Source organism: Eubalaena glacialis, chromosome 8, assembly GCF_028564815.1.
Source record: "Eubalaena glacialis isolate mEubGla1 chromosome 8, mEubGla1.1.hap2.+ XY, whole genome shotgun sequence".
NCBI lineage: Eukaryota > Metazoa > Chordata > Mammalia > Artiodactyla > Balaenidae > Eubalaena > Eubalaena glacialis.
The window spans coordinates 49078846-49093221 of NC_083723.1; the positions used below are offsets into that span (position 1 = coordinate 49078846).

The window sequence follows — 14376 nt, forward strand, 5'->3', positions numbered from 1 at the left end:
TGTAAAGCAATTATACTCCAATAAAGATGTTAAAAAAAAAAAGTAAAGCAGAGATGTAAGTCTAGATTTGACTTCAAGTTAACATTCATATCATTTGGGCAAAAGTTATTGATTATATCCTTACTGCCAAAACTAATATGTGACTTTTAGTCATAATCTTACCTGACTTCCTTTTGGTGTGTGACATTACTGATAACTGCCTTCTTCTTGAAACCGTTTTTATCCCTGACTTGTGACAGTACTCTCGTCCAGTTCTCTACCTGCTATCAAACTATTTCTTCTCAATTGCCTTTGTGGACATTCTCCTCTGCTTTTTCTTAAACGTCATTGTCCCTCAGGATTCTGTCCTTGCTGTTTGATCTTGTACTACAAATCTTCCTGGGCAATTTCAGACATTTCCATGACTTCAAGATCCACCAATACACTGGTGATTTCTACATTCATGAGTCTAGACCCTATTGAGTCTCAGGTTTATATTTTTAACTGGTTATTATGACAACATAACCCAGAACTACATCAAGTTCAATATGTTCAAATATTAAATCTATGCCCATAAACTTTTTTTGGTGTTTCTTAAATATCAGAATGTATCTCTTTGCGCATTTTCCTTATTTCTGCCTTATCTTCTGGAAAGCACAGTTACTAAAAGTATAGGAGTCTTCTGTCTACAGGGATAGTATCAAGGTCTTTGGAATAGGAGTGAGGGAGAATTAAAATGCATGGAGGATCTAATAGGACAGGAAGTTGTTGCAGCCTTTTATGTACATCGTGGAATCAATACCTGCAGTTATCAATCAGTCCTAATTATGAACAGGAGAGATAAGACTTCTGAAGACTTCTGTTGAACTTTCGTGCATGTTTTAAAAGGAAACAATCACTATCCTGCTAATTTTCCAGTTGTTTGTTTTGCTCCAGTCACAGTAAACCTCTTTTTATTCCTTAAGTGCTTTTTCCCACCTCTGAGATTTCACATGCGCTTTTCCTTCTGCCTGGAATATTCTTCCCCATCCCTGTCACCTTTGCCCTGCAATTTCCTAATCATTTTTATCATCTGATTCAAAAGTCACTTTCTCAGAGAGACCTTCCATATACAATCTAAAGCCCACCTATTCTTCCTAATTGACCCTGTGATTTTTCCATTATAGCAGTTATCACACCTTCCAGTTATACGTTAATCTGTGTGCTTTCTTGTTTAATGCATATATAATGCACTAGGTTATAAACTCAGTAAGTACAAGTATGATGTCCTACCCCTGTAGGACTCATTTTTTGAGCTTCACTGAATGCACAGAGTTCTCAGTCTGACCTCGATCACATTATATTGTGATTATGTTTATGTCTCTATTACCCTCACTGTACTCTAAGGTTTTAAAGAAAAGGGACAGTGGTTTACTTACCTCCCAGTGTCTAGTGTACTGCACTTTGCACAGAACTTATATTTTCTTGTTGTTGAAATAATGAAATGATAAAATAATGAAGGCATGGGTTACAAAATTGAAGAGATTCACCCTTATCCTGTAAACAATTCTTTGTTCACTTTGTGTGATTTGTGCTTATTTCCAAAAGCTCCTCCCCACCAATCACTATATACTACTCACTCTAACAGTAATGTCTTTGACAGGTCAATAAAACAACTTTTACTTTAGTTTAGTAGCTGAAGACATAGGGAGCTCTTAAACTGTCAACAGTTTTTCATTGGCCTGAAGGTTATCAGGTAAAAATGAAAACAAACAATAATAACAAGAACAAAAAAACCTTAATATTTCCAAATAAATAGGTACTGTGGAAATATCCCGGTGGAACAAATAGTATAAAGGACTCATGTTACTGAAAAGCTCTGTAAATTCAGAACAGTGTACAGTTACTCTCAACTCTCTCTAGCATGTTCTCTTCCTTCTTAGCTTTGTTTATATCTATTGAACTTAATTTTGTTTCACAGCATAGACGTACATTACATTACTACCTGTTGAAAACAGAAAAACAATATTATAATAACCTCATGGGATGAAAAAAATGAAACAGAGAGGAATAAATATGTTCCCCAAAATGTCACAAGAACATTTTTTATGTGAAAATAATGTGTAACAGCAACAATGATGCTGAAAAGCTCTTTTTTAATTTAAACTTGTTATTGTTTTGCAGGACATTTTTTTTTTTAAGACTTCAAGTCATTTTTAATCTCGACAGTGAAATCTCCACTTATGAGTGCTCACTTTTTACCGCACTTTAATCCTAAATTAATAAATAAAGTTAGTAACTTGGGCAGGGTGGGATGCAATTAAGAAATTACAAAGATGCATTTAGAACCAAATACTGTAAACATTGACCAGTGGATCATATGTGTAGTGGGAAATGCTGAAGAGGGTGCTAATTGAAGACAGGGATTGAGTAAAGAGATACATCAATTTAAGAAGAACCTCTATTATCTCTCTTTTTCTTTTAAGGAAATTCATCCATCACAAGTCCTTATTTGATATCACAATTTGTTAGCTTTTTATCCAAACACAATAGCATGACAAAATCTTGCTGTGTGGCCTCAGAGTTTTTTTGTGGTGGGAAGACTTATGTACTACAATCCTCTCTGCCTTTGCAGTTCTATAGGAGTTTTTTCATAAATAAAATATCCCATGGCTGATACATAAAGTCTAGATTATATTTTTATGATACAAATTTATAAATGGGGCAGCTAAATTTTTCCTTAATATGTTTCTCCACCTCTAAAATTAACTTTCAATATATTTAGTATGAGGGTAAAACCATTACTTTGTTATAAATGAATTTCTATCAAATGGATTTGACCTATCAAGAAATAAGTATTGAACTGCTTCACAAAACCCACACTTGTTATACATGCGCTCATCACAAAGTGACTCTTAAAATACATTTAATTGATTGTAAATCTCTTATGACATACTTAACGTGGCTCATTTATACAAATGATGTCCATCCACAGCACAGCTTTCCGGCTGGGGTACTGTTGTTCTAAGGCATGCTTCAGTACACTCACATGCTACGACTACTCCAAGCAATGGCCATTCATCTCTCGGTGAGAGGCTTCAAGAGAAATGACTGTGAATTCTTAGACTCTGAAAGAATGAGGATGCTTTTTAGAGAATCTGTCCCCTGGGGGTGAAGGGATCAGTGGGAGACGGCATTACTGGCTAGGACACTAGGTAAAGAATGATCCGCGCTCACAAGTTTGGTCTCATTCAAAAGCCATGTTATCATTAGCACTCTTAAGTGCAATGACGGTTTATATTTCTGTCCCTGGAAGTGTTCAAAAGCCTGAGGGCACAGATTGAGAAAAAAAGTGATAGGCTCAGATGGAAGAAAATGAAAAGTTTGTACAAGACCAAAGAAAGCTTCCCGCTGAGAGTATTTATTAAGTTAACAGCTTTTCCTCTTAATAACTGAGTTAATGCTGAAGGTGTCTGGCCATGTAAGAAAAGTGATTTCAGTGAAGATAAATCCAACTAACAAAAGAATATACTGAAAAGTATGATTCCAGTAGCATTTTTATTCTATAAAGCTTGTATTCACTCAAATGAGAACTTTGATGGCACAAAATGGAAGTGTTTCATAGAGTTGCTGTTTTCCTGTAATTTACACAAAATGGCAATATTAAAAAGCAAATTTCAATGTTCTTCAAGATAAATGTTTTGCCTTTTGGATTGTTTTTTTTTCCTCCCTATCCCATTCTTCTCTCAGAACCTAATCTAGGTTAATGCTCTAGAAAGTATTTTAATAATAAGACTATATAACTGCATTTTCAACTTATTTGATTCACGTAAAGATACATAATTTTACATGTGATGTGTTTTGATAAAAATATGGGATATGATTCTGTTAGTGTTTAAGGAACTCTAGCGAGTATGCTAAGTTACTTTCGATTTCAAAATAAAATTATTTAATGTACAAAACATTTTAACTTCCATGGATCAGGACAATGCAGTGATCTTACTGGGAACAGTAATAACTGGCAAAGGGATAGCCCACCAATAAAAGGAGCAAGCTGCCCAAGAGATCTAACTCAAACCTGGGGAATAGCTCAGGGACTAGAAAAAATAATTTGTAATATTGGAAAATTTTGCATCCTTCTTTTTTCTTTTTACTTTTGGATCTCAAAAATTATACATGTAAGATAATATGAATTTATTCTACCATTTATGAATAATGGAATTAACTTCAACATTACATGGTTAATTATTCATACACATACACATATGCCTTAAGTGGAATAAATATATCTTGCCTTACAAACTCTTCCAACTCGAGAAAGGATGGTCTTATCAGAAGTACTCCCTTCTTGAGATGATTCACGAAAGAAGAAATATATTTTATCATCATCTGGATTATAGGTGTCTGGGATGGGGAAAGTTCCAATAAATTTTGCTCCTGTTTGGAAGAAAAGAAGCTATACATTAAAATACTGAAATAATTCAGCCACGATAGTACTGGTGTCTTTTGTATGTAAAACGATTAGCAGCAGAATTAAAAATAAAAACATGAATGAAATGTGGGAAATGAGACATATACACAAGTAAACATGACACAAAGCAGGAACATGTATTAGCACAAAGAGGTCCTGAACAAGTTCTTTAGGACTCTGGACATCAGGTGAGAACACGACTGGCTGAGATTCACAATTGTTTCAATTCAACTAAATTACACAGAAAAGTCCTTCTTTCAAACCTGAAGAGTCTATGATTTTATATTTTCCTTTTTTATGATTGCAGTCACTGCTTCTAAACCAAAATGTCCATTATGAAGAGCTTAGGAAAAACTATAAACATATCCCAAATTTAGATATATTATGATGTTATTTGTTGCACTTTGTGTAACTGCCAAAAAAAATTGAAACAACCAGTAATGCTTGGGTCAAGTCCAGCGTTGGCTCTGAAGACACTCTTTCCAACTTGATATCCTGTTTCTGCTGCTTACTGGAAAGGTGACTTTGGGCAAATTGTTTATCTTCTCTATGCCTCAATTTTCTCATACCTAATATGAGGCTACCAATATCATCTACCTAGTAGGGTAACTGATATGATAATCAAGTGAATTGATATATGTAATGCACTTACTATCTGGTAGTGCATGACACATAATAAGGGTTTAATAAATGTTATTCATTATTAAAAGGATGTCTGGGATGATAATTATTATTAGGACCACAAACAAGAGAATGATGGAAAAATTGAGCACATCCATACAATTGTTACAATAACATGTAGTTATTAAAAATGAAGTAATTCTAAATGTACTGTCATGGGAAGATGTCCACGATACAAATCAAGTGAAAAAATAATGGCAATACAATTAACTCCTTTGCATTGCATCAATGACAAGTCAATTTGGGTTACTAATGCCTTGTTTAAAAAGTACTGGACCTTTTAAGTCTTGGTTTTATATAACTGGGAGTTAATCAGGTAAAAGATTTGTAATTGGGTGATACTAGTTAAGAAACAATCATTTTGATTAAAGCAAAGAAGACAAAGGGTGGTCATCGAGGAATGAAGGACTTCAATTAAGTAGAAAATACAAGATTCCTGAAAGAAAGCACAGAGCACTCTTTAGGAAGCAGAAGCAGGAAACAAGAGAAGACAAAAAGTTTCCCCCAAAATAAATAAATATAATAAGTAGGAGGTGAAAAAAAATTAACATTGCCTTCTCTAGAGTTTTGACCAAGGCCCCGACTGCCGGATACTCCAGGAGTACTGACAACTATTCCCCTGCAAATGTAGAACGGTTGGTCAGTAGCCCAGTAAACAAGACTTCACGATAGACTCTTCAATAGAGAAAAGTTAATGTTTGATTCCAAGTGATGAGTAGTTCAGTCTTTATCAGCCCAGCCTCTCTGGGTCAACCCTGGGTCTCTCATCCAGTCTATTCTCTGCTTAAATGGGAAACCTTAAGAGGAAAAGAGAGGGGGGAAATATGTGCATGATCTTTTTCCTTTTTGTTCTTTATTATTTCCCTGTTCTTTCTCTGGAACTTAGAACTCCAGTGGATTTTTATGCCCTCAATAATCTCATTTTGATATGGTCCTAAATTACATAAAAATTAAATTTTAGACAATCATACAGGATTTAAAAAAATTTTCTTTTCTAATTAATCTTAAATTAGCAAGGTCCATTAACAATTCCACTCAAGGCTTTTTGTTTTTGTTTTTGTTTTCCCCTCCAGCCCCTCTTTTAAATTGTTTATACATCACAAACACTTAGTTTTGAATCCCTGAGCAAGGTTAAAATTCTTTTGTAGTCACAAATTAACACTTCTAATTTTTGACTTAAATATATGATGTTTTCTTAAAACAAAACAAAACAAAACAAAACTCTCTGTGGAAATAAAATTTCCTGCAAATGTAGCATTAGGATTTTAGCAAATTCATGAAAACAAAGAATATATTTAATTACTACTATATTCAAGGCACTTAGAACAAGAAAAACTACTAGGATAAAGAATACAAAAGTGAGTAAGAGCAGCCTCTTCGCTTCAAACCAATTACAATCTGCATTAAGAAAATATTAACATATGGCCAAGATATGGCTAAGAAGAAGGCCCAGTCTTGATGTTTCCAATGACTTGAAAGGCGATTGCCAACAATGAGTAGAGAAAAAGACAACTGTGGGTTCCCACCGACACAGACCAGGCATTAATAATAATCTATAGCACGTTTTTTGAATTTACAGATGCCTGAATTCAATGCCATTGACCTGGATGCAAATCTCCAGTGGCACTAGCATGTGAATTTTTAAAATATATAAATAAAAATAAAGAAATAACACCTTATAGGTGATTCTTACAAGAATCTGAGTTTAAGAGTCACTGCCATAGATTAACATTTCGTATACGGGAAAAGGACACAGACAAGACTCATTAACGCTAGGTCAGTAATGCAGATGTGTGGGTGGACAGGAGAAGTGAAGACTGATAATAAATACAAATTCTTCATAATTAGGGTGGGACAAAAAAGGGATAAAACTGAAACTATACAGAAATTACAGGAATATGATTGCCTTGTTTTATCTTAACAAATATATGAGCTTAAAATGGGGATGACACAAGTAGAATTTATCACAGCACTTAAATATAACTTAAGTAGAAGTTATCCACGGAGCACGATGACCCTTGTAATTGTAGTATCAGAACTATTTCATGATTGAGTTGAATTTATACTTTTAAAAATAACATAGTGGTACAAAATTTGCAGTCTTCTCTCCCCAGAGAGAAAATAAGATCTCAGTTATTTGAAACAGAAAATCATTACAGGTAAAAAGGATTCCAGTGTGATGGAGAGAGTTGCTTGTAAAGCTTTTCTCAGACACACAGATAGGAGAAGCAGTTACGTGAACTGATTGGTGGTCTCTCATTTGCAGAGTTCGACAAGAGAAACATAGCTCTACAACACAGCAGAATGTACTCGGCCTAAAAGTTAAACAAATAAATACGGTAATACACAGTCTGTTGTAGAAATACACAGAACAGCCCCACTTTGGCTACGTGAAACATTATCCAGGTGTTGTTGCCAGCTACTGCCATTTGAAATGGTCAAAAGTTAGAGTATGACACCAGTCCCCATTCCAGGAATTTCATTATAATATCAGTGGGGCAAAATAGAATACTTTTCCAAGTTACATTTCTTTTAACTTTCAACTAATACATAACATAGATGGTCTTGTGTTTATTCAGTGACTGTTGGTTTTACTGGACTCTTTTTTAAATGTTGCTTCTTTTTCAAGTACTATAAGGAAATTATTCTGGAGTACTGTAAGAAAATTAAATGGTAGAAGTGTTTAAGCCAAATATTTATTATGTGAAGAAATCTAATTATGAAAAAAAGAGTATCCAATAGTACTCTATTCTGTGATTTAAATAATAAGTAATTTTGAGTTAAAAATAAATACTTGTTTCAAGAATAGAGAGTTTTCTTTCTTCCAGACTCAACTGTGGTCCTGTGTCTTAGAACACTGATGTTAGTATTTTATGATAGAAACTCCTTTTTGACTTGCTGCCAAGTTTGTGTAAAAATAGATATCATTTCATCAGTATATGACATGCATAGTTGAATTAAGTAATTTAAAATCATACCAAGGGACACCTGGGCTTTATTTATAGCACATTTTTCCCCTGTGGCATTTGAAACACATGCCTTAATAGGGATGGAGTTTGAAATAGTGCATTTTCACAAATGAACTTTTAGCATGACACCAGGAGACACTGCCAAATGAAAATGGCATAAATCCCCGTGGCCTGAAATGCACATCACTTTCATTTCTCCTTATGAACCTCTTTTCACCCAGATGAGCGTACCTACACCATGACTTAATACATAGTGAGTTCCTTACTTTCCTTTATTTCTTCTTGTAATATGTTTTTCCTACCACGTTTGAAAAATGTTATCCTTCTGTGTGGAAGAAGAATTTATAGACAACAGTACTCCAAGAGAAACTTCAAATGAAAACTGCCTCCACATGTTAGAAATGAAAATTTGAAACAAAAGTTCTCATCTACTCCAGGAAAGAAAACAAAAACATATGCATCTGAGGCGTCATTGTTTGTTTTCATTTTCCAAATGGTCATACTTCTTAGTTTTATCCCCAAATTCTCATAAAAGCTCAACTGTGATTGAGTAACCGCTCTGACGTGTATCTGTATTTCCATTTCCTGCTATGTTCTACGATTAAGCTGACAAAGAAAAGTGTGGAACTATCTAAGTCTTCATCTAAAACTGCCATCGGACTTCATCTTTGCAATTTTTGTCTCTCCTGGTGAGGTATTTAATAGGTGGGTTAATTTCTCAAAGAAGAAATCAAGATTCATACTTCTATGTCTTTTGGCAATGGATTAGACAAAGTCCCACAGAAACTCTGACAAGGATCCTAGGACTGGTAACTGAAGAGATTAGCTGATCTCACTGGTTAAATCCAGGCAGGGCAAAGAACAAAATAGGGCATACACACAAGCATCAAAGATTTTAAGCTGCCTAAGCGGTTCAGTGATAAAAATGATTCATGTAGAATCATATTTTTTAAAAGGTTAATTATTTAAAACCTGCATCTTAAGAGTTAAATACTCAATTGCAAATTTAATTTAATTTTTGTATTCCACTTAATCTAAACATAATATCTGTTTACATTTACAAGAGTTTAGTTTATTACAGACATGTAAAAGTAAGGTTTTTAACTAAAAATCAAAGTACAGAAAGCAAAATTTAACAGAAAAAAATCCTCAAACTGTCTAACAAGAAATAAATAATACAACGATGGAATAATATGTATAGGAGAAACTAATTAGACATTGACCCCATTATTTGAAATATCAAGTATCTGTCAGTTGTTTCAACCTGGCAATAACTGTACAAAACCCGGGAGTGAGCTTCACATCTACATGCTACAGTAAATTTACATCTGTTGCATTATGTGATTGTGGACTGCACTGTGATATGTGGTATGTATTATACTGTGTGATTATGCTATTGTACATAATTAATAAAAAGTACACTTCAGACCAGTGCTGTCCAATAGAAATTTCTGTGAAGATGGAAATGTTTTATATCTGTGCTGTCCAATAAGGTAGCCTCTAGACCATGTGGCTATTGAGCACTTGAAATATAATTAGTGTGACTAAGAAACCAAATTTTAAGTTTATTTAATTTTACTTAATTTAAATTTAAATAGCCACATGTGGCTAGTGTTTACCATATCGGACAGTGCAGCTTTAGAGCAAGTAGCCTGTACCAGCTACTGTGCTGTGTCAGGTCCAGTTTAAGGAAGAAACAGAGCCTTTACCCCCATAATTGCCACTAAAATGGCAGTCAAGCTCCCAGATGCAGGAGACATGATATGATACTCTTGTCAGAAGTTTGGTATTGTAATGGAAGGATGGGTCTGGCAGTTAGGAGACCTGAACATGTCCCTTCTTCATACTGAGTCTCAATTTGTGAAATGTAAGGTCGAATAATATAATGTCTAATATTCCCCAAATCACCACAGTTCCTTTAGCAATCACTGCTTTTTGTCTCCCCACATTCCTGACACTAGCCAGATGACCTATTTGACCTCTGTCTTTGGACCCTAGGCTGACTATATCTGGAAAATGGCCACGTCTCAGAATGGAGAACAGAAATGCTCCCCCCAAAAGCCAGTCTTTTCCCTTAGCATGTTGGGTACTTCCTCATAACAATCTCATGTAGTTTCTATTATTTCTCCCTTGCTTTGCCCAAGTTTCCATGGACCAAGAGGCTCCTGACTGACTGGGTCTCCTGAAGCATCATGCTGTTCTGATTCTGGCCAGCCCATCACTCAGCAAATGTTCGCAATAATGACTACAGCTGACTGTCTAGGTCTTCCACACTGCTTGCCTAACCACACTTTCTCTGTCTTCCATGGTCTCCATATCCAGACCCACATCCTCAGTTTGCTGTTGCCCAAAATGGCATCGTGATGTGGACCCTATTTGTAGTGAGGCTGCAAGAGCAGAGGATGGGTAATCACAATAACAGAATTTAGGCTGATGGACCGTATCATACAATGAGAAGAATAAAGTGTGTAGAGCTAGAGAGACATACCTGAGTTTCAATCTCACTTCCAATAACTGTTTAACCACGGACTATTTATCTGACTTCTAATCTATCCCCAACTATTAAATGGAAATAGTAATTCTCTCAAAATTATACCACTAAATAAGATAATACTTTAAAAGTGCCTAATACAGTGACTAGGAAGGATGCTATATAAAATAAATTTGAAGCAGAAGAGACCAGACATAGGGAAATGAGTTAACAAACAATAAAATAGTAGCAATAAACCAGAGACAAGGTGATGGAGACCTAAAGAAAGATGGTGGCCATGGAAAGAACAAGGTCAACAGATATTCTGAAGGAAATAAAGGCTCTTTGTGATAGATTAGATAAAGGGAGATAAAGGAGAGGAAGAAATTAAAGATAACTTCAAGGTAACTGAGTGGATGAAGTTAAGAAAGTTAAGATAGATAAAAATCAGGAAACAGGTATTGAAGGGCAGGTTAGAAAGGGGAAACAAGATAATTTTGAGTTACACTCACAGGATTTTAGATTTTAGATCCAATTAGTCTTTTATATATCTATTTGAAGAAACTAAAGCAAAAGATCACTAGACAACTTGTATAAATCTCAAAGCACTTTAGTAGTACAATCAAGGCCAAGGCTTAGATATCTTTACTCCCATATTAAGCAACTAGTTCCTTTTGTTGAATCTGAGATGAAAATGTAAGACACAGAAATAAATATTTTTAAGGTCACTTAGTTACAGGAAAAGGTTGGAAATACAGTTTTAGGAAACAAGAACACAGAACACAGAACACAGAAAACTATTAGAATGGATGAGCTCACAGAATTATGAAATGTAGAGAGAGAGAAGGAAAAGGCGGTCAATACTTAAAAATGCTGAGTAGATGTCAGAGAATCAGAGCATCTGGAGCTTTAGTCCCACCGTGCTACCTCTCTCACCTTCAGGAATAACGATAATGATGGTGATGATAATATTGACAATGAACTGCTTTTACAATTGCCTTCCATCAGACTACCCTATAAGATTTAATTTAATTCTTGTAACACCCTGGGAACAGATACTATTATTACGCCAAGTTTTTAGACAAAGAATTTAAATGCACAGAAAGGTTTGACCAAGGTCACAAATAAGTGAGAGTCAGGATTTAAACTTACGTAATTAAGTTCCACAAAAAAGAGCTGTAATTTTTGTCTAAATTGGGACACTTCAGAGAATTAAAGAACAGCAAAGGTAAACTGGAAATGTCCAAGGCAGACCAGGTTATATGGTCCCTCTGGTTATTAACCACTAAGCAATCTGCCTTAAATGTCCTACAACCATAAATAGTAGGTCTCCTAATTCTTAATCATTTGCCTGCATTCAATCCACTGAGACTTCTACTGTGTATCCTGCCTCCCTCCTTCAGTTTCTTCCTTTCTACTGACTTCTTTCATTGCAAAGTTTTCCCAGTACCCAAAATCTTCTCTTGAATTTTTCCTCATATCCTTGGATTCTTCTATTCCCAAACAGATATCTTCTATTTCAATTATTTGTTGCTGTATATTCTCATGTCCACCTCCACTGCCACTACCTTTGTTCCTCTCCCACCCTCATTTTCCTGTTTTTGGTGCAATGGCCCCTTCTCTCTCTGTCCTCCTCCTCCTTTAGTTTTCCCTTCCTGCTAGTATCAGTTACCTCTATAAACAACAAAGATCTGATTTTCTGGTTAAAATTAGAGAATTGCTGAAGGGGCTCCAAAAGGTACAAATTTCAAGTTACAAAAGAAATAAGTCCTGGGGATGTAATGTACATCATGGTGACTATAATTAATAATGGTGTATTGAATATTTGAAAGTTGCTAAAAGAGTAGATCTTAAAAGTTCTCATCACAAGAAAAAAATTCTATGACTATATGTGGTGATGGAAGTTAACTGGACTTACTGTGGTGATTTTTGCAATATATACAAGTATCAAATCATGTTGTACACCTGAAACTAATATAATGTTATATGTCAATTATCCCTTACCAAAAAAAGACACACAAAAAAGAATTAAATACATTAACAGATGAATGGCTAAAGAAGATGTGGTAAATATATACAATGGAATATTAGCCATAAAAAAGAATGAAGTAATGTCATTTGCAGCAAGGTGGATGGACCTAGAGATTATCATACTAAGCGAAGTAAGTCAGAAAGAGAAAGACAAATACCATATGATATCACTTGTATGTGGAATCTAAAATATGACACAAATGAACATGTCCATGAAACAGAAACAGACTCCAAGACATAGAGAACAGACTCCTGGTTGCCAAGACGGAGGAGGGATGGGGGAGAAAAGAACTGGGAGTTTGGGATCAGCAGATGCAAACCAGTATATATAGGATGGATAAATGACAAGGTCCTACTATATAGCACAGGGAACTACATTCCATATCCTGTGATAAAGTGTAATGGAAAAGAATAGGAAAAAGAATATATATATAAAATAACTGAGTCACTTTGCTATACAGCAGAAATTAACACAACACTGTAAATCAATTATACTTCAATAAAATAAAAGTAAAGAATTAAATAATAGATAACTTCACAGTAGTTTCAGGAAAATATTTACAGCTTTCTGGCTCCATCACCCACTCTCCTCCTATGCTCCAGGCGTTTATCATCCATGAGGTCAGTGACCCTCCCCTATAATCTCAGCAGGCCCAGTGGACAGAAGAGCATTCAGTATGCCACAGGCCCTCAAAAGTTGTTTATTAAGAGAATGCTAAACCAACGCAAAGGTTTCTTACTTTGTAATTCTCTTCACACAGCACTAAGAACAGCATGTTAGGCAAATAATAGTGAATAAATATTTCCCACATTTACTGTTCTGGCAATACTGTTGACTTCTTTTGGACATGTCACAGGTAAGGAAAAAATAAGACTAATCTCTTAAATGAGTGGCAACATGATGATATCTGCCATCCCAAGCCTGGGAAATGCAATCTATACTTCATTTTAAAGCCATAATATCGGAACTTCCCTGGTGGCACAGTGGCTAAAAATCTGCCTGCCAACGCAGGGGACACAGGTTCGAGCACTGGTCCAGGAAGATCCCACATGCCGCAGAGCAACTAAGCCCGTGCGCCACAACTACTGAGCCTGCACTCTAGAGCCCGTGAGCCACAACTACTGCAGTTCGTGCACCTAGAGCCCATGCTTCGCAACAAAAGAAGCCACCACAGTGAGAAGCCCGTGCACCACGACGAAGAGTAGCCCCCGCTCACCGCAACGAGAGGACGCCCGCGCGCAGCAACGAAGACCCAATGCAGCCAAAATAAATAAATAAAAAATAAATTAATTAATAAAAAAGAGTGAACATTATTCAAAACAGCAAACTCTTTAAAAAATAAATAAATAAAATAAAGCCATAATATCTTGTTACCTAAACAGATAACTAAGCTTTTCTACTGGTAAAATCTATGGAGTCACCGTCAAACCAAGTAATTCCCGCGAAACCTTCACAATATTCACAAGATCGGCCTGCCTTGCACAAGTGTTAAGAAATGAACAGTAATCACTTAGTTGGGGATATTCTAAATTTGTTTACTCTGTTAATAGGGTTCTCTTTTGGTCAATAGAGATCGCATTGTTGTGTAAACAAATGGATCTGGAGGTTTTGACTAAAGAAATGTTTTAAAAGTGTTTTTCCCTTTTGTTTATGTTGTCACTGCTTGAATGATACTGAGAGATACAGAGATAGCCCCTAGGAAATCTCTACCCAGGCCTCCTCCACTAAAACCCAGTATTTATGGTGGGAATGAGAAATGCTGTGTGCCATGCGGTGAAATAAAGTCCTATGTTAA

General features: G+C 35.4%; 1 protein-coding gene across 4 annotated transcripts in view; it reads right to left on the reverse strand.

Moving 5' to 3' along the window:
- Positions 1-14376, reverse strand: part of SEMA3D (semaphorin 3D) — a 206956-nt gene that overhangs the window by 54675 nt on the left and 137905 nt on the right. For all 4 annotated transcript variants that reach the window (XM_061197666.1, XM_061197665.1, XM_061197663.1 and 1 more), the window contains one exon: positions 4253-4395. In XM_061197666.1, coding sequence (XP_061053649.1) covers positions 4253-4395 — 143 coding nt within the window. The remainder of the gene's footprint in view (positions 1-4252; positions 4396-14376) is intronic.